This window comes from Seriola lalandi, unplaced genomic scaffold, assembly GCF_002814215.2.
Source record: "Seriola lalandi dorsalis isolate HSWRI2012SDOR001 ecotype SW California unplaced genomic scaffold, Sedor1 jcf7180002053065, whole genome shotgun sequence".
Taxonomy (NCBI): Eukaryota; Metazoa; Chordata; class Actinopteri; order Carangiformes; family Carangidae; genus Seriola; species Seriola lalandi.
The window spans coordinates 221,612-246,418 of record NW_019523618.1 but is presented as its reverse complement, the minus strand read 5'-3'; the positions used below and the strand labels follow the sequence as shown (position 1 = coordinate 246,418).

General features: G+C 43.0%; 1 protein-coding gene across 1 annotated transcript in view; it reads right to left on the bottom strand.

Moving 5' to 3' along the window:
• Positions 1-635: 635 nt before the first annotated feature.
• kmt2a (lysine (K)-specific methyltransferase 2A) overlaps positions 636-24,807 on the bottom strand; it is a 39,017-nt gene continuing 14,845 nt past the window's right edge. Inside the window, exons 6-34 of the mRNA XM_023400886.2 lie at positions 24,069-24,757; positions 23,903-23,976; positions 23,518-23,754; positions 23,255-23,401; positions 21,957-22,055; positions 21,516-21,636; positions 21,213-21,326; positions 20,775-20,959; positions 20,289-20,465; positions 19,759-19,869; positions 19,245-19,318; positions 16,381-16,595; positions 16,150-16,244; positions 15,929-16,066; positions 15,682-15,840; positions 15,354-15,465; positions 15,186-15,264; positions 14,875-15,035; positions 14,625-14,771; positions 11,748-14,424; positions 8,276-10,930; positions 7,676-7,744; positions 7,368-7,594; positions 7,066-7,140; positions 6,771-6,945; positions 6,376-6,483; positions 6,125-6,205; positions 5,647-5,776; positions 636-5,532 (exon numbers count right to left, since the gene is read on the bottom strand). Coding sequence (XP_023256654.1) covers positions 5,257-5,532; positions 5,647-5,776; positions 6,125-6,205; positions 6,376-6,483; positions 6,771-6,945; positions 7,066-7,140; positions 7,368-7,594; positions 7,676-7,744; positions 8,276-10,930; positions 11,748-14,424; positions 14,625-14,771; positions 14,875-15,035; positions 15,186-15,264; positions 15,354-15,465; positions 15,682-15,840; positions 15,929-16,066; positions 16,150-16,244; positions 16,381-16,595; positions 19,245-19,318; positions 19,759-19,869; positions 20,289-20,465; positions 20,775-20,959; positions 21,213-21,326; positions 21,516-21,636; positions 21,957-22,055; positions 23,255-23,401; positions 23,518-23,754; positions 23,903-23,976; positions 24,069-24,757 — 9,607 coding nt within the window. The 3' untranslated portion in view covers positions 636-5,256. The remainder of the gene's footprint in view (positions 5,533-5,646; positions 5,777-6,124; positions 6,206-6,375; positions 6,484-6,770; positions 6,946-7,065; positions 7,141-7,367; positions 7,595-7,675; positions 7,745-8,275; positions 10,931-11,747; positions 14,425-14,624; positions 14,772-14,874; positions 15,036-15,185; positions 15,265-15,353; positions 15,466-15,681; positions 15,841-15,928; positions 16,067-16,149; positions 16,245-16,380; positions 16,596-19,244; positions 19,319-19,758; positions 19,870-20,288; positions 20,466-20,774; positions 20,960-21,212; positions 21,327-21,515; positions 21,637-21,956; positions 22,056-23,254; positions 23,402-23,517; positions 23,755-23,902; positions 23,977-24,068; positions 24,758-24,807) is intronic.

The window sequence follows — 24,807 nt, the reverse complement described above, 5'->3', positions numbered from 1 at the left end:
AATAAATAAATAAATAAATAAATAAATAGCTGAAGCTCCAGGACAAACAGACACACACTTGAAACTTCATGTGTATTGTAATCCATCATAGTGAACATCAAGTCTCAATTAATTTTGGTCAAAGGTCTGGCAAAAAAAAAAGCAAAAAAGGTAAATTAATGTTGTGTGATGCTGATGATGTGATCCAGTTTAAGATTGGAAAAGTCTGCACCATAACTGCAGACTTGATGTTCACTGTGATGGACGACACACTCAATGTGCTAGTACATTTCCATTGTTTATGAAAATGAATTGAAACAAACAGAAGCAAACCGAACGATGGGAAATATATACGAACATCCCTATGGTAACATAAATGGTGATGTGTTGTAGAAACACTAAACATGGAAAATCAGTGGTAAGTATGGTAAGTTTTAAAATTTCAACTTGACCTGCAAACAGCGGTTGAAAAAACCAATCCGACCCAATTTGTCAAAAACTGGCTTCAGAGCAAACTGCACCTACTGATGAGGATCATGTGATGTGATTGAAAGCTCAACAACAGCTACTAAATGGACCTTTTCTCAACCACTGGTGTGGCTCTCTACACTCAGCAGCTGTCTGATCAAACAAGGAACCAGTCAAACAAAAACGAGTAAAGGAGACATGTTTATTATTTAAACTATCACTTAAATAAAAAAGTGCATAGAAAATAAACATGATTAGAAACTTTTCTTTTTACATTTATATACAACTTTGTTTCCTAATTATACATTCAACCAAGTAGTTTGTGGTTTATTTTCACTGTGGTGGTTTTCCTTCATTTCGTTGATGTGTATTGAAAGAACACTGTTAAAATGGGAGAAAATATGACTTGAACTCGTGAATACCGTTATTACAGAGAGCAGGAGGAATATTGATAAGACAAAGGTATATTCAAGGCATAAGAAAACAAGCCTGTTCCTGACCCATGACCCCCTCTGTTAGCACATCCTACGTCCGCTCCCTCTGTGACACCACATCCCATCCTAGGCTGACAACTTCTATACACAAGAAACAAGTAGAAAATTACAAATACATGTTAAGTACTTGCCTGACCTCTCCCAAACCTTGACTTGTAAAACAACAATTCAGGGTGGATGTTGCACAAAATAAATAAATTAAATGTTTTCAACATCAGCATTATCTCAGCATTATGACTTTCTATAAAAACAGTACATGATAAGTACAACCAAAGCTTCGGAGGAGAGAGAGATGGTCGGGGAGACATGAGAGGTTTCCAAAATGTGAAACGCCATTTTGGTGCGATCTTTAAAACTCCTGATCAGTCTCCACAAACCAAACTCTTGATTTATACCACACATCAAGTAAGCCGTCTAAAAAGTCCCTGTTAAAACGTACAAAGAAAAAACAGAAAAACATTCACTACAACAACCAGGAGGGGGGGGAAAAAATGGCTGACCTCAAGAAGTTCACAACCACATTAATACAGTTACATTTCTCATCACATAAAAACCGTTCGTTTCCAGAAAGAAAAGAAAAAGAAAAACTGCAATGTTCCTTGCTGGCGAAGGAACACTCACAGGCACAGCAAAATTGGTACTGGATATCAATATACAAAAGAATGATGCACGTTAGTTTCATCTGATAGTACTGTAACACAAAACCATTATAGAGTACATTGAAACATTGCTATTAACCATTATAAATCTGCTGTTTTGCTACTGTAACTAAGTTTGTCTGTCCATTCCATATATTGTATAGATACTAAAGTACAAGAAATTACTATGCATGTTTCCGTATAATATTGTTATGTATTTATACTATAATTACAGATAATGACGGAGAAGGGCCACTGGTGTGGCGTGGTAAAATGAAGTCCAAAGAAACAACAGAGACCATTTCCTTATTGTATACTGTATATGTTGTTTAAAACAGTGAAATAAATGACTTATTGTTCAATGAACCCTCTGACCCTGAAAATGCAGATGTGGATCTCCAGAAGTGAGCGTTTGTAGACAGAGCCCTTGGCATCGGTGAACCTGTTGTCACCGACGCTAACGTGAACTGTTGAGCTAACCCAGTAAGAACCTTTTGTCCTACAGACAGAAATGCCACTGCTGTTCACACGTCAGCATTTATTCTCAGTGCTGAAAATGAAACTGCTGCTGCCCAGCTTGAGGTCATATCTACACATCGTCCATATCTACCAGGGTTGTTGACGCAAGAACTGAAAACAAATGTGGCTGACAACATATCGACATCATCACAAGTTTGGTGATGTGGAGGAGGAATATACATTCATTGTTGACCTTAGCAGCTGAACCCAGCGAGCCCAGTGTAAGTACAGCTGGACAACCACAAGGCTGGCATGTCAGTCAGGGTGGAATGGGCCTCAAGACCCGAGAAGACCCGATCTTGGGCCCTAAATGGAAAAGCACAGCCAAGGTTTGTGCAGAATGCACTTTCAGGAAGGAAAGGGCTGCTGGTGTGGTCCCTGCCTTCACTTTGTTGCAGAAAATGAGTCAAGTGCACTTTGCTAGAGCCTCACTTTCAGGAGTCATCAAGAGCAGTTCTAGGTTGACTGAACTCAGGGCCTAATGCACAAACTCAAAGTATTCTCAGTGACTATCTGTGCTTGTGGTTTCAGCATTGGAGTTGCATTGTCTGTCTGGAGAAAGAGCTGAGTTTTCCTATGTCTATTCAGTGCCTGTGTCACAGCTAAAGTGCAAACCATGTGTGGGTCACTTTTTTGTTTCAATTCACAACAACAAAGGGCAGTGTGGGAATAACTGCTAACGGCGTTTAGGTGATAAGGAAGTCAGCATGAACGGCGGACAACAATAAATTAATTTAAAAAAGGGACAAAACCAAAGCAAGTGACGTCAGAACCGGTCAAAACAGTCCAATTAAATATTCAGTCCAGGACATGAAGGCTTGTAAGATATAAGAGGCATGCTCATTTACAACTAAGGCAAACCACGAGGAGACTGAACAAAAGAATAAAAAGTGATTTCCAAATGCTGGTGATCACTAATGAGTAGTCACCAAAACAAAGTGGTTTTTTAAAATAAATGGATTGGCTAAACGGAGATATGTCGAATGCTGTTGGTAGCTTTAAATAAAGGCACCTCTTTTTTATAGACTGCACAGGGACAAAACACTTTAAACTGACAGGTCTCTGGTTGGATTTTACATGTGAATATTTTGTATATAGCCAATTGACTCCAAGTCTGCTGACCCATGGTTTATTAACGAGAAGAAAACTCAAATCATTTTGATATGGCTGCCTGGCAGCAGCCTGTAAGTGGACTTGATTCTTGGTGTGATGTGGTGTGGAGACAATAAGGCTGGAGAGAGGAGATATCTGCTATGGATCAACAATCTGAACTCTCTCAAGTGCATAATAATAGTTCACATGACTGCCACACTGCCAGCTAGAACTGGAACAATGAAAATAAAAATATGTCATATCTGACCAAACGGCCCGGGATAAATAAAGAGTTACTGGTGGACTGAACTAAAAGGGGACCAAGCCACAGACCAGCGTCAGTCTTTGGAATCAAAGAAAACATTCAGGCTACAAATTAAAAAAGGAAAAGAAAATTACGACAAAACAACTTTGAAAAGGCAGCGGAATACAAAACATAGAGACCAAGCATTAGTGTTTGTAAACCTCTATTTCCTACAAAAATGGCAATAAAATAAATACGATTTTTTAAAAATATAAATACCATCATTAAGTGCTATTCACTAGTGAGTGCTTTTTAAGTCTTTTTGTAGAAAAATATACATTATTTACATTTGTTTTTTAAAAGCAAGCATGATACTTCCCTGTCCATAATAAAAAGACAGATAACAGACAAGACTTTAAAAGACTTAATACAAATAAAAAACATTTTCCATAGTAATGGTTATCACAACAGGCCAAGAAGAAAACAAGTGGTGTGAAAATTCAATTCTAGGGTGTGATGTTTGGTTCTCTTTGCTGCTGTAATTTGGAACGTGGTTCAAAAATCCAAGCTTATATAATTACCAAAAAACTGATATCAACAACAGCATGCACAAACTTGTAACACGTCTGTCTGTATGTTTCTGTAAAATCCATGGCTGTTTCTAGATCACAGCTCCAAAAATCAATTATAAATATGTCTACTAAAGCACATCAGTAGGGTTTACCAGTCCCTTGGCTGTCAGTCCACCAGAATCTCTAGCTGCCTCGCTCTCTCAGGCCAGAGGCTTAATCCCATCAACAACATGTCTACATAGCTACCAAGCTGTCAGACTAAACATTAGCTCAAGTACAAAGGATGATATCAACCTCAGCTATCATCCTTTACACCAATGACCAAAAATAACCTCTTGTTTTTTTAAAACAAATCTACATTTCTAGCCCCCTTGTTTCTTTTTTTCTCTCTTCCTCCCTGTGGCCACTGCTCCCTCTAGTGTTTCCGCCTGTACAGCTCTTATCAGGCTGCTACACACATGCAGCTCCTATTTACAGTGTCGAATATACACACCTACAAGCTTTTAAAAAAGCCCAGTTAGGGGAAGGTTCCAGTAAATCGCAACGGCTCTGAAGGCATCAGGGCACATTCAGACAGGGAGATGCGCATTAATAACAGCTGACACCGAGATAAAAAAAAAAACAACAACAAAAAAAAAAAACAAGTTCTAACAAGTTTTAATTTTTCTTTCTAGTAAAATTACTGTTCCAAGTCCCTTCAACAAATTGCACTTTGGTGTAAAATGGAACCAAGTTCTTTGATTTTTTTTTTCTTCTATGTTCAAATCTCAGCATTAGTGGACGATAACGTATTTCTAGAAAATTAAGGAGGATGGGCCAATGTAAAAAGAATATGAAGGGGTAACTTTATCATCCAAATGTAAATAAAAGTTAATATTGTAATGTTGTGAAGGCTCAAACCGTTTCATAACTCACCTCTGAAGGTGAAACTTCCCATTCCAAAATATAAATGAGACAAACGGAGGCACAATATGTTGGAATTTCTACAAATGGCCCCTCCGCCAAAATGGCCCTTCCTGCATATACAGTACGACCCACAACCGCTGTCTCTGCTTTGTTCTGCCAACATCAGCTGCAGAAACACAGTCAGAGCTCGTGCCCTGTTGGCAGCTGTGGTCCTACGTGGACCTGACTCAGGATCGGCATAAAGCCAGTGCCACGGTAAACCCCCAGCAGGGGCGTCCTCAGAACATCATGGCACTTCTGCTCAAGAGACCTGCAGTCCTCTCTAAATTGTTTCGATATGGAAATCAGTTGAGGAACTTGCGACACTTCTTTGCACCGCAGTTGCAGGGCAGCTTGTTGCTGGCATCCTCTATAGGGAACTTGTAGTCGTAGGTGAGCTCCTCTCCACAGTAGATGCGGCGAGAGGCAAAGATGACGATGTGCTTCAGGCCGTCCACAGTGATGACACGAGAGTAGCAGTTAGGCTCACAGGAGTGGTTGATGAAGCGGGCTGCGTTGCCATGCACTGTGGCATCCACCACCTCATAGTCATCGATGCGAAACATGTAACAGCCAATGCCCTTTGAGAAGAGAGAACACAGGGGTTGTACTTTTGATGCTCCCAAGATTTTTTTAGTCAAGTTAATTGAACGACAAATAAATCTTGAACTAAAAGTTCATTCCCAAGATTTTACCTTTCCATCATAATATTTCTCCCGTTTGTCAGTGAGCACAGACCGAATGACATTTCCAGAGTATTCAATGACCATTTCCCCAGCATCGATGGTTTTCTTGCAGAACAGACCTCGGCCATGAATGGGAGACCTGAAGAGTGATACAGTGATTCATAGTATGTAAATGCATGTGTAGTTTTTAATCTTTTTGTTTTGGCCATTTTATACTTTCAAACAAGACTCTGCTAAAAGAAAAGAAACTGTTATGAAAAACAGAATAGACATAAAAGAGACTCAATCTGGAAAGACTAAACTAAACTAAATCATGGACAAACACAACAGTTGACAGATCTCAACACTATAACAACCAGTTATTTGCTATTGGTCTGAACAGAAGAGTTCATGGGCTAATTCCACACAAAGGAAATATGATCTACTTCTTGTGAAACTATTCATCAGCCTAAATGATTTATAAATGTTTAAACACCACTGATCTAACCTGTAGACTCCGACAGTTTCCTTGGAGGTGGCCTTGAGCTGTTTGAATCTCACAGCGATTGGTAGTTCCATGGAGGCACGCCTGCAACAGCATGAAAAAGATATGCTATGGTGATAGTTTTTCTGCAAAGTTATATGAAACCATCTTGATACAGTGATATTTTTGAACTGTTAACTCTCTCGGTTACATTACGTTACGTTACGTTACGTTACGTTACTCTATTTACTAATTTTGTGTGTGCTGTAACTAACCTGGCAGTCCTGAGTTGCCCTTCCTCTTCGTCGTCTTCCTGCGGCCTGTACTCAGGAGGCTGCCGGTGTTTTGAGGCCAAGAAATTGAACATGTCAAATACAGACCTCCTGGATGGTAGACAGGTGGAACAGATAGTGGTCAGAAACACACACAAGGCAGGATTATTGAAGTTTGAAAGAAGGTTCCCATTGAGTGAAGCAGTATACACACAAGTTATTTTCTTATTTCCTGCAATGTGTGCAGCACACACATTATAAACAGTAGTACAGTGTGTTTCTGCTTGAGGTACAGAATATATTTATTCTGTCTGTTTGCTACAATAGACTCTGGAGAAACAACCTCCCTCTCCCTTATAGATGTGTGTACACTGTATGTGTGTAGGTTCCTTCCTAACCTGTGGTGGATTTCTGCACGAGCCGAGCCATGGGGGTTGATGGGAGGTTCATCGGTTTCCTCTGGTTTGTGGAAGCGGAAACGGTAGCTCCGACAGTGTCTGGAACCGTACAGCTGCTCCAGCAGGAACACCACTGCCTCATGGACGACTCCTAGCATCCTCAGTCCATTCACACCTGGGAGTGGCACACCTCCACAATGAATCAACAGAGTCCTCGACTCAGGTATGCAAGTATATTTTTTGTACTTAAAAAGCATTTTTGAAATACCGGGACAAAATCAGAGTGACACCTTACCTTCAAAAGAGAGCTCTTTGAGTCGTGCATTGGAGCGAGCTTCCTGCACCTTATCAGTCAGGGATTTCCAAGCCTCTGTAGTGGGACCAATGACAGTCAGTATTTTTGCCCAGTGTATGGTTTGGTTTTAATATTACATGTGAACTATTGTTCATGCATGTAACATTTTATGTTTGTGTTAATAACACTGAATAATTAGTTTCATATTTAATACAGAAAGATCTGATCTATTTTGTATTTACGGTATTTAGTGTTAAATTTCAGGGTGTAGGTCATCATGGAGGTGAGTTGTTTTCTCTCACCTTCAATACTCTCACAGCGGATGTGGAATCCGTCCTCGCTGCAGATTTCAAAGATGATGCCCTTCTTGGGTTTGCTATCCAATCCTGTATCCCTGCTGTTGCCGTCCTGGTCAGGTGGTGAAGCCACAGGAAGAGAGCCTGCTCTTCCAGCTGCAGGTGGTTTGTCTTTTCCCAATACTTTCCCCGATAAAACAAGACCTTCAGATGTCTTCTTTTTACCAAGCACACTGGAAAATATATGAGGCAAGCATTAGAACTATACTTTATGATTAGTTTGAAAATGCATGTCTAATATTGAGACCTCACACCTCTTGTTGGTTGCCTTATCTAGGGGCTTGCCGGTGTCCATGGGTTCAGGGGAGATCCGCTCTTTGGCACTGTTTGCAAAAAAAGACAGGAAAGGTTCAAAATGGGAAATATATTCTGGGTAAAGAACAATCGGTAGTTAGTAGTCCTACACGATGTGACACTGGGCTGTTGATGGTTACTCCTAAAAAACTATTTAAACTACAGTGCAATCAAAATATTAAGTTAACATGACATCTTTCACTTCTCTCTGCCTGAACCTCACATCACCAATCGTGGTGTAAAGCAATTAAAAACATAATTTATTATAAAAATTTTTTTTTTTTGGCAAAGTATCTGATGAATAAAACATACAGAAAAAATTATACTGTATCTTATCACCATGGATATGCAATGGGACTTTGAAGAATCAATTTGAGATTAAGTTATAATGACAGCAGAAGTCATTAAAAAAACTTTAACTTTGTTGGTGATTTTTTTTTTAAATGTTCTAAATGTCACATTCATTATGCAGAACAACCTTGACAAAGTCACATTTCTTCCCAGTATTCATGTAAACACGAATAAACACAGCACATAATGGTGATCCAACTCTGTTTCACCTTAGGTTTGATGGGAGTCGTCCCGCAGCGTTGCTGTGATGCTCCTCTGCCTGAGAGGCCTTGAGCTTTTTCCCGCTGTTCATGTCTGGACTCTGCCTGCTCCTCTTGGCTTTCTGTTTGCCCCTTTCTGCTCCTGAACCTGCGGCTGCTGCTGACACTACTGTGGTGGAGTTAGGAGGCCTTTGTTCTGATGATCTGGAAATAGGAGTTTTTCTGCTGCTCTGGGAGTGTGCAGAAGTTTGCGTTTGCGTGAACACTCCAACAACACGACCATTGGCAGGACTTAGAGAGGTGGCTGGGCCGTGGGCTAAAGTAACAGTGGTGTTATGACAAGAGTCCACAGTGTGGGCTCTGTTAACAGGCTGAGACTGATGCTGTAAGTGGATATTGCTGCCTTCTGTCTCTCCTTGCTGGTTGACAGCCATGCTGATGGTCTGTTGGGAGGGCAGGACACAGATGCTGCTGGCTATAGATGTCTGCACAGGAGAGCTAAGCTGTGACATCAGAGGAGCTCCTCCTGCCGATTGAAGGACCATTGGCTGATCTGACAGCCCCAAGCCATGTGGACTTGCCTTAAACAGGAGGTTGCTAATTGGCCCTGTGATCTCAGTAGAGCTGAGTACAGGGGTGGAGAGGGAGACTGATCCTGGTGCAAGAAGACTAGTAGCACCACTAGGGGGCACAGACACAACATTCAACACTGACTGACTGGGGTTGAGACCAGAGACTGTGCAAGGCAGGAGATGAGTAGAGGAATCGTGACCAAGGATACCAGGCTGAGCAGAACCAGGAATCCTCTGCTGAAGGATAGTAGTGGGATCCAAGTACATAACCCCACCCGACTTTGGTCTCTTGATAATATTTGGGACCTTGCGCTGAGAAGTGGAGAGGGTGCTTAACTCAACCAGGCCACCAGGTTGGCCAGGGATGCTAGCAGTAATCTGAGGAGAAGACAGGTTGATGAGGGTCATGTTAGGAGGTCCCACTTCAGAAGGGGCCAGAGTAGGTTGGCTGCGGGAGCGGGCCAACTTTTTGCTTTTTCTTGGCTGAAGTCTAGAGATAGGCCTCTTCCTGCCGTGAGCAGAGGCCAGTACAGTTGGGGAAGAAGTAAGGGAGGAGGGACTGGAAACTATGGCAACACTGGGACCCAACTCGTGTGGTCGACCAGCCTCTGAGACCAGAATCTGGGGCTGGTCATGGGGCTGAGAGGGCAACCCAATGAGAAGGCCTGAGGTGGTGCTGGGGATTCCTGTCTGGAAGCCTGTCTGTGTGGCTCCTGCGAAGGTGTGAATGTGAGAGGGGTGAGGCATGGTGCCCAGGACTTTGCCACCAGCGGGAAAAATTGGCTGGGCTGAGGATAAACCAGTATTCAACCCTGTGGTAAGTGTCATAGAGCTCAGCACTGTAGGAGAGCTAGTGTCCATCACTCCTGTGGCACTAATTTTTTGGGTGACACCATTAGGGACAGTCTGAAGGACATACAGGGGCTGGAACTGCTGATTGACCACAATGAGCTTATCGGGGCCTGGTTTGATGACTGCTGGGCTGGAAACCTGAGCCTGGGATGGTCCTGGTCCTGGGACTGGGCTAGGGCTGCCTGCAGCTGCAGCTGATGCTGGGAGGTACTTCTGACCCTGAAGAGGCAGGGAAGGAGAACTTGGCAAGCCAGGAGTACCAGAACTCCTTGGAACATCCTGGTTACCTGGAGGGTCAACCACCTGGCCAATAGCAGGGCTGGGAATGAACTGCTCAGGAGTCATGTGACCTTCGGTGACCTGTGTATCCCTGTTTCCCAAAGTTGTAGCATCGTGCTGATTCTCTGATGGTGACACACCTGGCCCTGCTCTTTTCTTGTCCCCACTCTTTTCTCCACTGATGTTCTCCGGGTCAGAGGTCAAGCCGAGCATGGTGCGGTCTGAGGTATCCGAGATGAGACTTCCAGCCGTGTGGTTCTGACTGGAGCTGACAGTCGGGCTGCGTGTGGTCAGGACAGAGAGGTCAGAGGGCAGCTCCAGAGGAAGATACGGCTCCTCAACAGATATGGAACTGTTAACACTACTCTCCACAACTCCTCCACTCTCAGCACTGGGCAGTGGCTGGGAAAAATCATCAAACAAAATGTCTTTGCGCCGGTTGACATCCACCCCAACATAACCTTCATCCAGTAGCAGCTCAGAGGAGGACGGCTCAGACTGCTGACCCAGAGCCTGCATTGACATGGAAGGAGTGTTCAGAACAAACTCCATGATATCTGATGGCAAAATGTTCCCACAGTCATCACTGTTGTTGTTGTCAGAGTCTGACTTAAGCAGGTCTGTGCTGAGGGACAGCTGGGCCTCAAGAGGATCCTGACCCTGACTCTGTGGCTGGGACTTGACCCCGACTCCTAGAGGAAGACAATTCTCTTTCTGGTTCTTTCTTCCTTCTCTCGTGTTGCTTACTGCTCCTCCACTGCTGTCAGCCTCCTTGCTCGAGTCATGAGAGTCAGGTTTCTCAGTATGCCTTTCTCTGCCCCTTCTCTTAGGAGTGCTCTTATGAGGGGTGGAAGAGGATGTGGCCGTAGTGGTTGTGGTGCTGGTGGTGCAGATGCTGGTATCGCTCTCTGAGCCATCATCAACGCCATCGAGCTGCCCAATACGCTGCTTGCCTAAGGTCCTGTTAAATACAGCAAAGACAATATATCAGATTATTATCGCAGATCATAGAACATAATCACAAACACTTTTAACTAGAATTACCGCTTCCTCCCTCAAGGCATTACTGAGATATTGCATTCACAAGGCCAAAACCATGTTTTGTGACGTCACTGTAACCTTGACCTTTAACCTTTGACTATCAAATGTAATCAGTTCATCCTTGAGTCCAAGTAAATATTTGTGCCAAATTTGAAGAAATTCCATCAAGGCGTTACTGAGATATCGCATGAATGGGACAGATGGACAGTTGGTCAGACGTATGGACTGACCGCGAAAACATAATTCTTCTGGCCCTGGCTATCGCCAGCAAGGATGCATAAAAACATCACTTCACAATTAAATTGTTCTGGTTCATTATATCTCACTGTACACAATAAGAATTGGGACATGCCTGTAATTGTGTTTCTAATACACACAAAGCACTTCCTCCCTTTAGTGCAGCTTAACAGTGGCAACAAGCAGGACATGACCCTGCAGGAATTAATCTGTGAATTAATCAGAATACAGCTACAAATAAACCAATTAAGATGCGGCTTCAAACAAACCAACCAATCAGAAACGGGCCACAAACCAATTAGAATATGGCTACAAATCAAACACTCAGCATATGGCTACAAATCAACTAACCAATCAGATTACAGCTAGAAATCAACAAATCAGAATATGGGTACAAATCAACCAATCACAATATAGTATACAGTAACCTGAAAACATAATGCCTCTGGCCCTGGTTGTTGGCGGCGTGGAGGCATAACAGAACAATTGTGTGTACTTACAAAGCACTCAGCATGTCCTCCTCAGCTTTTCCTTGAGCCCTCTGCTGTTGCTGCTCCTCATCTTTTAGAAAGCGCTGAAGCTGGGAGCCTCTTCCAAGACACTGGTCTATCCCTTCTATAGAGGGAAGGCCCTCACCAGGGTTTATTATTGTTCGGGTGAAGTTGTAGTAGTAAGGATCTTTACCCCTCTGTTTCATTGCACTGTCTTCATCCTCTCCACTGTCCCCTGACGAAGAGGAGGTGCTCATATCATCTGCTCCATCCACCTGCCCCTCAGCTGACTTCTTGCGGCTACCAGTCCTCCTCTTTACCACGGCCCCGGCTCCATCCCCACTGCCGTAGAAGGCAAGGTCCTCTTCACCATATGAGCGAACGCCATAGAAGGGTGTGAGGCCAAAAAACATGTTGGAGCGTGCCCGGGCACTGCGTCGAGGGTAACGCCGCTTGGCTGACCCTGATCCGTCACTGTCATCCTCGTGATGTTTATCATCCATACCCCTGTCATGGTCATCTTCTGGGCCATCACCCTCATCCTCAGGGCCTTGAGTAAGGAGGCTGCGGTGGTCTCGGAGATCACTGCGTGAATGCTCCTTATGCAGATCATCGTCCTCTGTCTGAGTCTGGGTGTCAGATTCAGAGCTGTCACTGCTGCTGGCAGAGGGTGAGGAGAAGAGAGCGGAGCGGGCAGAGCGACGGGTCCCCTGGCCTGCAGGGGAAACAGTGGAGGTAGTGGTCGTTGGACAGGAGGAAGAAGAAATACCACTGACAGTGCTGGTCCCATTTGGGTCTGTCTTGATATCACTCTTTAGTAGAGTTACAGATGGGGGTTTAACTGATCGCTTTTTCTCTCGAGAGGACAATGACAGCTGGTTAGTTGTTTGTTTGGAGTGCGACTGGGAAGAGCTCTTCACTCCTTTGTCAGGAGCTAAACCAGCCTGCTGCAGCTGCTGTAAGTTGTCCAGACTGGAGATATTCTTCTTCTCAGGACAGGAGTAATTTTCCCTGCTCTTTGAGGATGATCTGTCTCCTCCCTGGTTCTCATGCTTCTCCCCCTGAGCCTTCCCATGGGCTTTGGTGCTGTTTCCAAGCACTGGGACTTTGCTGTTGCTGCTGTTGTGAGAGCTGGGGTTTGTAGCATGTGTGTTGGAGCTGCCAGTGGCTTTAGTATTATTGTTGAGAAGGGGAATTTTGTTGCTGCTGTTGCTGTTTTGGAGAGTCTTCTCTTTTTCACGGTCTTTGGACACTTCTCTGCTGCCTGTTGTCTTAACTTTGGGGTGTTTGTCTTTGGCAGCTGAGGCTGCAGCTGATGAGGCCAGGTGCATAGAGCCTCGCTTGACAACGTCATCTTCCGCTGATGTCCTTGATGGCCACAGAGGCTTCATAGCTGCTGCTGTGGCTGAACCTGATGAGTAATCATTTGACTTCCGTGCATTGGACTTTTGAAATGAAGGTTGTGGGGAGCTGGATTTCCCAACAACAGAGTCCTTATGGTGTGAAGCTGGCATTAAATTTCCAGTGCCACTACTACTCTCCTTCCCTGAGCTGGGCTTGTCCTTAGACTGGATTATGTTAGAGGTGGGGGTGGACCGGTGACGAGGCAACAAACTGAGGCTTGCAGAAAGATCCTGGTCTTTGCCTGTGTGTTTCCCTTGCTTTTCTGTCTGCTTGGTGCTGCCACCTCTCTGCTGACCTGTGAGAACAGCAGTGCCCACAGGAGGGGAGGACTGGCCTGAACTTGCAGGTGCCAGTCTAGGACTCTTACTCTCACCTCCAGCCTGTTTGGACTGGCTGCCAGGGTTACTATCTTTCCCTGAGCCAGATTCTTTGTTTCTCTCTGTGCTTCTATAACTGGAATCTCTAGAGGGAGGTCTACCCTTGTCAGAGTCTCTGCTAGAAGGTCTGTCTTTACCTTGTCCTGAGTCTTTTCCCGTTTCCCTGCTATATTGTCTATGCTTCTCAGGGTCCCTAAACCCTGTATCTCTACTGAGTGACTTAGCTTTTTCCATATCCTTATAGCTGGGATCTCTAGAGGATGATTTGCTCTTTTCTATTTCTCTATTGCTTGACTCCCTGTTTGCTTGTCTTCCCTTGTCAGAGTCTCTGTTTACTTGTCTCCCCTTTTCAGAATCTCTTAAGGGATCTCTACTGAGAGGTCTTCCCCTCTCCGATTCTTTCAGACCTGAGTCTTTACTCAACGGTCTCCTCTTTTCTGGCTCTTTGGCTGGTTGTTCACCCTTGTCAGAGTCTTTTTGCCCAAGCTCTCGGGATGATCTGTTCCTCTCAGAATCCTTAGCAGCTTGGTCTCGACTTGACAGTCTCCCCTTGTCAGGATCTCTCATCCCTTGGTCTCTGGATGCTTGCTGTCTGTTTCTCTCTGTGGAGAACAGTCTACCTCTTTCATCATCTCTCTGGATGGGACTCTTTGCTGAGTCTTTGCTGAGGTGTTTGGACTTTTCTGGATCTCTGGCAGGGGAGGGGATGAGGGGAGGGGGTGAGGTAAGGGGTCGTGACAAAATCTGAGCTTGGGAGGTGTGCACTCTCTGTCTGTTCAGCTGGTGGGGAGGAGGAGAGAGAGAAGGGGAGCTGTGGCGACGCGAGTCAATATTCCGCATGCCGGGGTTCACCAGGGAGTCTCCTACTGTCACAATCTCATGGCTTTGAGGCTGAGAGGTACCTCCTACAAAATAAAGGAAAGTGGAAATTGAGTAATAGGCATTGTTGAAACTTCAATTTAATGCATACATGGAATTACTTAGAAATTAATTTTTACAAGGAATATCAAAATGTTCTGTGATTCTATGACAAAATTATTATTATTTTTTTTTAAAAAAGGTTCAAAATGAAAAAAGCAAATAAAAAAACAATGCCTATTTATACCTGGAGAGGGCATGGGCCTGGGACCTAGTGAGCGCTGACAAGGGGGGTAGCTGGGATGCCGGTTCCTGGTGTAAACCCTGAGCTTGGGGGTGTTGGTGGGGGAAAGCGTGTCAGAGCGTCTTGGGGATTCAAATGGATCAGGAAAGTCTAAATATGAAAAAAAGAGAGATTGACCCAAAATGTATTTAAGTTTAACATATTGTAGTCTCAACACTGAAAACCTGAACTATATAAATTGTCTGTAGGTTACCTGCTATGGGAGGTGGGCTGTGTGCTATTGTACAATTCTCCTCAGAAGCAATCATGCTCTTCAGGTCAGACTCTACCACTGGAGGTCGACAAACTAGGATCCTACAGGTGTACACACAGCGCTTTCGAGCATCCAAAGTACTCCAGTACACCCTTGAACATCTGGAGAAATTAGAAGTTATTTAGTTTCACTCAATTACCATGGCAACTTCAATTTCATCCAGCAGACTTAATTTACTTGTAGAGAAAATAGTAATGGTGGCACTTAAAATAGGAAGAGAAGACTTTCAGATAAATAAAAACAACACTTACTGGTATCCTACAGGGAAGAGTTTACGTTTGCAGTCTGAGAGTTCAGTCAGTATCCCCAAACAATCAATGGTCATGGAGCCTACAATGATGATGTTTAAATCAGCAATCAAGAGACATTGGGAGTAAGTCGAGGAAATGGCACAACAGATTTACAAGCAGTCGACCTACCTATCATCATGTGGACATTTTCAGGCTCCAGTCCTGCAAGCCACTTCCTCCTGAGACTAATGCCCTCCAGGTCCACCAGGATCCTGCGGGTCACCTCAAACCCAGACACCACCTTGTGAAAAAACACACAAACATAGGATAGGTGAAGGAAAAATTAAGAATGTCAAGTCACAGTTCCTAGCCTGACATGATTCATCTACTTAAAGAGACCTACACAAGATTTACTGAGTAACTAAGTTTCAAACACTTGAACCTACTTTTAAGGTGGCTGCAATATAGATGTATTAATCAGCTTTTGATTATATAGTAAATAATGACATTTCCTTACTTCTCCCTTTATGAGGTCCCTGTGCTTTGGACAGTAGACTTTTTTGTCCTCCAGGAAGACGCAGTGGCACTGACGAGCACACATGAAGTGGTAGTTACTGGTGCAAGAGGTGAGGCAGCAGCCAACTGTGGCCCCTGGCTTTTGACACTTCTCACAGCGCTGAATGGAAAGCATGACAGGTTGTCACTGTTGGTCCAGTAAATATACACTGAAAATGGTAGTGTGATAGATCTCTGTCCCATCTTACCAACTGTTTTCCCCTGAGAACAGCCATATGAACATTTTTCAGTGAGCCGTCGTCGTCCTCAAACACCTCGGCAGACCACAGGGCACAGTTTACATGGGTCCACTCGTTCTGACCAATGTACAACAGCCTGCCCCCCTCCTGAAACATACAGAAAATGTTGCAAGTGACATAGATTCACCCTTATGTGCGTTAAAGTGAGCTCAAGCTGATTTTTGACTCACGTTAGTGTTCTCATCTCCATACTTCAGACACAGAACACATTGCCTGTTATCACTAACACCTGGCGGCGGAGGGAGCTCTGGGCTGTCTTCACGATCTGAAGAGAGAGTTTCTTTTTATAAATTTTGTAAATTTTATAAAGTCTGAATTTATAAAAAGAAAGCTGTAAATGACAAGATGTGAGAAACAGTGTACATGTAAGTATTTGTACACCTTTTTGTGGTTTGTCTTACCAGGTAGGAGTGGGGGTGGTGGGGGAAGAGAGGGAGGGAGTGATGGTGGAGAGGCTGGAGAATCTGGTTCACCGGGGGTCTTGGGCCGGGGAGCTGGGATGATCTTTTTCATGAGGTGTGGGTGCTCAGCGCGGGAAAGCTCCAGTCTCTCCTGCCACTGGGCGTAGTTGTGATCCAGGGATGGAGGCAGCACAGCATTCGGAAGGAGCCCACTGCTGGAGAGCGATGGCATACAGAGACAAGAACATTAGTCATTAGTCAAGGACCTTAGGACTATTAGTACCGACAGTGATTGGGTCAAACCTGAAGTTGTGATTATTTTACTGCCAAAGCCCTGCTGTAAGCAATAGAACAATCCCACAGAACTCCAAAATAACCACATGAGTCATTATGTGCATTTGCAACTTCAGTGACGCCTAAGGACATGAAGAAGACTCCAAGAGCATAATTCAGGGTTGAATGTGTGAGTGTTAGGGATTTTTTTTACATCAAAACAGCAATCATCACTAGTCAAGCCTGAGATTAATCAATGGTATTATGCAGCTCCAAGGGTGAAGTTTTCCCCAAATAAACTCTGTCTTAGCTTTTTCCAAGTAAGTTTGCAGTGACATTGCATCAAGTTAAGAACATCATTTTAGATAAAGGAGAGTTCCTTTTCATGGTGAGTGAGGTAAGTTAAATCTTGATACATCCCACCTAAAAAAAGTAGATCTTGCTCTTGGTTAGATCTACTCAGCTTAACTCATGTACAAACAAACAGCAAGGACTGTGATGATGCAAATCTATATTCTCATGCCTGAATGAAATCACATTATTTATTCTGTAGTCTTATTAAACTAAGCATAAAAATAAAATTCCACTGAACTACTGTGATGTTTAAATTTTCATGACAGACTAGAAGTGATACTGAAAAATCTAATCTAACAAATATGTAAATCTATATAAAACAGGATGCTACCTTTATACAGTATAATGCATTCCAAACCTTTCTAAATTGTATGACAGGTGTTATTTATTAAAGAAAATCATGAGATATACTGGAAAGCACTGACAGGGTGTTTAATCCCTCAATACTATCATGCAGATTGCGATGAGGATCTCAGATTATTCTTCCCCAAGAAGATGTAAAAATTTCTCTGAGTAGTAAGTTAACAGTGACACCAGTAACAAATGACCACATGAAAGGAGCTTTGCCAGGTTTTGCCAATTCAGTCAAGGCTGGGTAACTGGTGTGATACGAAGTCTCATACTTAATAAGCTAGTAGAGGCATCTAAACAGGCATCCATCCAATGATGGCCACAGGATCCACGGGATCCTGGACTGAAGCACCGATACATAACGCAGTAGACCAAACTGACAAGTAAACCACAATTAGACCACAAATATGTATCAAAGAGCCTTAGAGTGAAATGTGACACTGTTACGGTTTGCCTCCCACAATGCCTGGAGGCGAAGCAGAATAAATGGTTGGGGAAAGCTGATAGCTAAATTCAAGTAAGCGAGTGAGTTGATGAATGAGGGAGTGTGAATGAGTCTGTAAGGTAAAATTCCAATATGCAGGACTGTAAAACCATACTGTTCTTTTACAAAGGGAAAGATTCAGTGGTTATAATTGTGAGATATTTCGTCTAATAATGCCAAATGATAAGCATGTCATCTCTGTAAACAGCATCAAATATTCAATATGATCATTTCATTATTAATCACTGATGTAAAGGCATATGCACTAATCAATGTATAATATATATAACTACAGCTCTGGGAAGTTGACTTCATTGATCCTGTACTCTGACCATAGATGCTGACTTTATCTTTTCAGTAGATCATAAATAATCACATCAATTGATGTTATTTTGAGTGTATGGACCTCCAATCATCTATTACCCACTTACACTCCCCACTCAGCTGCCAAGTGGGTACACTAAATCAGAGAAACTGTGGAATAAATTTCATTACTACAGTTTTAAGTCTTGACTGGGACCTGTAATGCCATTGTCCTGAGTTAAGGTATGTGGAAAGAAAACCACTTCACTCATTTCTTGAGTTGTTTAAAGAGTCTCTTTTGGTTTTTAATGTTATGGCCGAGTTGACATGGCCGTGTTTTAGTTGTGACTCAGAAAACTGAACATCACACAACTTTCCTTAACCACTCGAAAAGATAATGTGACGATCATATGAAATCCTGATCTTGCCACTTGGCTCTTATTTCCTCAGGGTTGTTGGTACAGTCAGCCCTCACATTCTAGAAATATTAGTTCACTGTTTTCTGGTTCCCTCCTATTCACAGATGATGGTATAGCTTCTCCCAGAGAAACCACATCTTACTCCTCATTTCAATAATTACAGACCTACAGTTCTTGAAAACTGCAGTTCTTCTCCCAGGGTTTTTGGACGGGTTCACATTACAGGAGTATTAAAAACAAATTTTCTCCTCTGTAATTACATACATAACTCGCACTACAAGTTTATAAAATAACAGCACATCACACACTTTACAATACTATTAAGATTGAGAGCACTGCCTGCTAGGAGGCATTATTTCAATACTGACTTTCAGATAAATCATTTTAGTTTGATTTGATTTCCTTTTACTTTCTTATCTAGTACTGTTACCTGATTTTATAGGTGTACTTGTAAATGTTAAGCAAAGTGCTACACTAAATACATAAATCCACTTAATTTTCAAACATATTTTCAAATAATTACATCATATCTCTGTGAAAGTAATCTAGAACCAACTGGTAAATATAAGAGATGTCTTACGTGACTCTAATGAGTTAGTCAGAACAGTTGGATACTGCACACTGAACACTGTGTAATTGGTACAACCTCCTGCATTGACTACGGTGCGATAGACACTCACTTGGCAGAGACTTTTTGCCTTTCCCAGAACCTGGACTCTTTCGCTTTGAACCACGGGAAGATTCGGTCCATTTGCTGAAACAGAAAACATGCGATGAAGTTTGCATAACAGACCGCATAAGCACTTGCACAGACTAACCACCATCTGGGGCAAGATGGTGGTTAGTCATACTGTAGCTGAACAGAAGGGCCATAGCTTGATGTTGCCATACTTGACTAATACACTTAACCTATACTTGCTGCAGGGGCACCCCAATCAGAGGATGAAGAAAATATATATATCTTTTAATTTTCAAAAACATGAAATGAGTTTGTCAGCATGTATATAAATCTGTGTCAAAAAAGAATATGGTATTATATAAATTCATAAAAACAGATAAACTGCCCCATAATGTGCCCTACTGAGAATGTGGAATTTGTGAGAATCTGTTAACTGCTCTGCAATGTTGTGTTTTCATGGTTGTTGACGGGACTAATATAATCCATATGATCACGAGCTGATTTGAGGTTCTTACCCGAATAAAGAAAGACTTGACCATGCTGTTGGCTTTCCTGCTCTCAGGCTGACCACCGTCACTGTTGATGGCTGTCTGAATGATCCGCACTATGTCATCACTAAAGTCCAGCTGGGAGAGAAATGGTGAACAGACACACATGCAGAGAGTAATTGTTAAAACAGTGAATTGCTGATAAACATTAGTGGAAAAGTAATTAACATAGCTATCTATGTTCCTGACCATCAAGAGACCAGGACACATACATTTTTTAAATCTTCAACAAAAAATGCTTTAAAGCTGTGACTGTTTTAGATACAAACCGCTTTGCAAGATGGTGTCTGTCCCTAACCCAAACCTCAATATTCCAACCCTGTATCAAATCATTAGGAAAACAGACTTTCTCAAATGTTTAGAAAATGTTGACACATGGTTTGCCTGGGTAAATCCTTCCCATGTTCTAGTAAATGTACAGCAAACATACACACATGCCTGCTTTTGACTAAAATGTAGAGACAATAGAAAACACAAGGAGAAGATAACATACTTACCACTGAATTGTAACGGCCTTGAACCATCTTTTTCTCAACAGACTCCAGGTCTGGAGGGGAGTCACTGGGAGGTGTGGGGGTGACTTCTGTCAGGACTGGAGGATCGGGACCCTCCGGTGAACGACGGGATGGAAGACTCTCCTCCGTCTCTGGGTTCAGCTCTGGAGGCTTCACCGCCTGCCCCAAAACCAGGGAGTTACACACTGAGTACAAATACCACCATTATGTTCATTAAGCTGCAGTTGCTGCTTCAGCTGTTTCTAACTCAATATGTCTGTGTAGTCATCAATGTTTATTCGGTATTCATGACTGCAGCGCTATAATACAGTAAGGTACACCACTACTAAAAGAATGACTGAATATCAAATGATGCTATCATTTCAAACTTTTAAAAATAATCATGTTTCAATGAAATTATTTTAATTAACACTGACAAAGCAACATAGCAATTTGTGCTGAAATCACATGAGAGTATATGCATCTAACCTGTCTGTAGCGCAACAGGTGTGTGGATGTGCGTGAGTTGAGCAGTGCAGTGAGGACATGGCGAATGCAGCCCTGAAGCTCCCTCTCCAACGCTGTCCTCCACTCAGCTGGGTGGCGTTCAGTACATTTGGTACAAGTGTAGGCAACACTCTCTGGCAGCTTTGACAGCAGCTCGTACATTTCATCTGGGGGACAGCAAGAGACGGCAGGTCATTATTGCGCCCATTATTAAGTTTATCGTCTTTCAGAATCTCATCAACATGACAGCACTCCCAGGGCGGCCTGTCAGTCAGCTGCACAGACACTGACAGCTGACAAGACAAATTAAGTGCAACAAGTGCTGCAAAATATTAAATACAGAGCTCTACTTCTGAGGAACATACAGTAAATGTGTGTTTTAAAAGGATTTTCTACCTGGCTTTTATGGGGCCTACTAACCTGTCAGATTCTCACACTTGGCATGAACCCAATGGTTGCAACGACCACACTCCATCATCTTGCTGTCGTAGTCATCATCATCGTAGCACTTATCACACAGTGGGCAGAAGTTCCCTGAGAGGGAAGATGGCAACAGGTACTGTCAGATTAAACTACTCCAATATGGATTGGGTTCAAATGTCCTTTTAATGTCACCTCAAAATAAAATTCAGATTTTTACGAAAACCTTTGAAAGAATACCAGTGGTGTATTTATACTCATCCTTAACAGTGAACAGCATTTTACTACCTGCTTGTCACTCACCTTTAGCAAAGAGTTTGGCACAGTCATGACACATGGAGAAGTCATGTGACCATTGGGCATCCCAGGACTTCCCAGGTTTAGTGGCTCCACAACTTTTACAGCGCACACACTTGGTGCAAACCTGAAAAGAAAGAACATCTAAGCGAGGTGGTGACTACATGGCACAAACTTGCGAGCAGTTGTTTGAAGAGTAGAGATGGTGTGAAAGTGACACTGTGAGAGGAGTAAAATGTTTTCATAGACACTGCCTGTGAGAGGGTCCCATGAATGTAAATAGCACAATCGTGAGAAGCTGGAAAAATGTGTGAACAAAAGGAGAGGTTAAGAGAAAAATGTGTGAGCATAATGCTAAAGTTTAGTCAGGCAGTTGTGCAACTGTGATATCTACATAACGGTGAGAGGATAGAGGATTTCTGAGGGAAGAGTAGTGTGTGTCCATACCCAGACTCTCTTCTTCTTGGTGGGTCTGGTAGGATGGTTGGGACCCAGGCACTCCGGGTGATAGCTGTTACGGCACTTATCACACTCTAGCAGCTGCTGCTACAGTGACAAAAACCAAAAGTGAGATGGGATTACTTAAGGAGCAACATTTGATTTTAATGCCCAACAAAAAACACAGTTCTGTTCACAGCAAATTAGTAACAAATATGTCACCTGGTTTTGAACAGTGATAAAATTATTCACCTTAGCCAATTGGTGTTGTTTGGAAATAAATGAACCATCAAGGTAGGTGGAGCATTACAGATTTTTCAAAAGTAGATCAGTGTATTTAAGATTTTATGCAGAAATGTAACAGTGCAGTAGAGTTTACTGAGAGTCATATCCGTAGCGGCCTCCATGGATGGATGAACATCATTATCAAAGGCATTACGATTCAGCTGCAGTGTGTGCTGTATAGAGCAGTGCTTGGTAGGGTTTGTAGACAGCCACTTAAGTGGAAACTGCTGTCAAGTTTTTCCTGTGGCTTTGGGTCAACACAATTAGTCCAAGTAAAGACTTTACGACACACAGTTAGTATGCCTCAGCATCTTTTTCCTATTCCAAACTATGGGCAATTCTGCCATTCATAAATACTAAAAAATAAAATGTAATGGACAAGTTAACAACTCTTTCATGCGGCTTCCAGTCAATATTTGTCTGGTAGGTGCAATATGTAAAAATGTTATGATCATGCAGCACAGAATATCTGTTGTATGATATATCTGCAGCCTTTGACATACCAGTAGCCTCACCATGAGCTCAGATTTCAGGTTTTTAAGCTACACTCTGTTGTGGAGCCAGAGAGTGCCAGAGACCTGCTGCTGGTAAGTTGGTTAGAGATAAAAGCCAATCAAAGTAATAAATTGCTTAATGCTCTTTGGGTGGAGATTTGTTTCAAAGAACTAGCTGCAATGAATCCTTAGCATTCACATCTTCTGATGCAGACCACTAAATGACCAATAACCAACAAGTTCATATAACTACACTGACATGTACCCACAGGCCAGAGGCGCTAGATTGTGTTGTGAATAGCAAATATGTTTATACATAATTCTAAAATGACAACCATAAAGCTCACACCATGAGTTAAATAATAAAATCATGGCAGGAATCCAAGAAGCTGATTAAGTGCTGTCTGTTGGCAAGGCTAGCAAGCTTCTTTCTAGAGAAGATTCTTCAGTCTTTACACTCTGTCACTCTAAACTAAGCTTCTTTTGTGAACAGCTTTAAAATGAACAGAATTGAACTGAATAGCTTACTTTAGTTTTCTGGTGCTGGCGCCCACAGACCTGGCAGAACCGGCATCGTCGACAACACCAGTTCTCAAACTGCTCCTGGAGAGGGCGCTCTGACTCCCCCAGGCAAAAGAGATGAAACGGTTCACAGCATACCTGGCAGAAGACAAACTAAACACAGAGAGAAACAGAAAAAGAAATATAGAACATAAGTTGATGTATTACAGACAAGGAGTTTAAAAACACTAGATTTCAAGTTTTCAAGACAATGACCATCCTGTTTTTACCTCAACATTTCCACTGCTTGCACATAAAAAGCAGAGCACCCTGGGTGTGACAGGCACAGAGGTGAGCAGGCTGAGGCCACCAGCCTCCCACACCTTCTCCACATCATGGTCCCTCTTGAAATCCACTCTGATACGATGCACTCCGTCGCAGGGCGCTCTGGACTTCACCTGGCCCCTAGTCGAGGGAGTGCTCAGCCAGTTTAAAGTACTACTGCTTGGGGGTTTAGTGGTCAGCGGCTTCACGTGATTATCATACAAGAGGAGAGACAGAGGAAGGGTGAATATTGGGGACTATATGTGGCTGATACAGCGAGCATTCACAGTTTTGATGTGAATTATGTAGAAATAGAAAAAAATTAAAAAGCTCAAAGTGACTTCCTCTTACCTTGTCTTTTGGTCTCTGTTTGGGAGATGGAGGAACAGCACGAGAAGTTGTCTTCTTCAACTGTTTTGATTCAACTGAAAAAAAGACAAGACATTCAAATAAGAATGGAGTTCATTACAAACTATATATTTTTATCAAAACTTTAACATAGAGGAAAAAATGAAACCTGTATCTGAAATATTTGTTGAGCTCTGCTGTTGGGATGAGTGCTGCTGGGGCTTCTTCTTGGACTCACTCAGAGGAATCTTGGGTGAGGAATCTTTTTTGGGAGGTGCCTGACTCATAAGAGGCCGTTGCTGCTGTTGAGACGCTTGATGAGATTGCGTAGACTGAGAGGGGGAATTCTGGGCTGATGATGACGAGGAGGAAGAGGATGAGGATGAAGAAGACGATGAAGTGGAGGAGGAGGATGAGGAGGAGGAGGATGTTGTAGCAGGCTGCTGTAGTTTGTGTCCTTTCTTGCTGGTGACACCGCTCGTGACTGAGAGCTGTTTAGGGTCTGGTGTCAGGGCTGGAGACTGAGCCTGGGCTGTGACTGTGCCAGGGGCCTGAGGGGGTTCGACTGGGGCAGGGGACGATGTGAGGGCTGGAGATGATTGCTTTGATGATGGCTGCTGTCTTGATTTCTCTTCTCCCACCTTTAGAGGAGGAGTTTCACTCTTTTTGCGGGGAGGCTCCTCCTTTGGTGGTACAGGAGAAGGTTTAGGGCCAGACTCTGAGTTTGGTCCTTTAACCGGATTGAGACCCTCCCTCTTCTCAGACAACTTGTTCTTTTTCTTGTCCTTCTTGCTTTTGCCTTGCTTTTGAAGAAACATCTTTGAGGGCATCCACTGCAAGTTCTGACACTTCCTCATCCTGGAGAAAGCGACACATACAAAGTTCAACACTGAGTTTCTTAAATATTC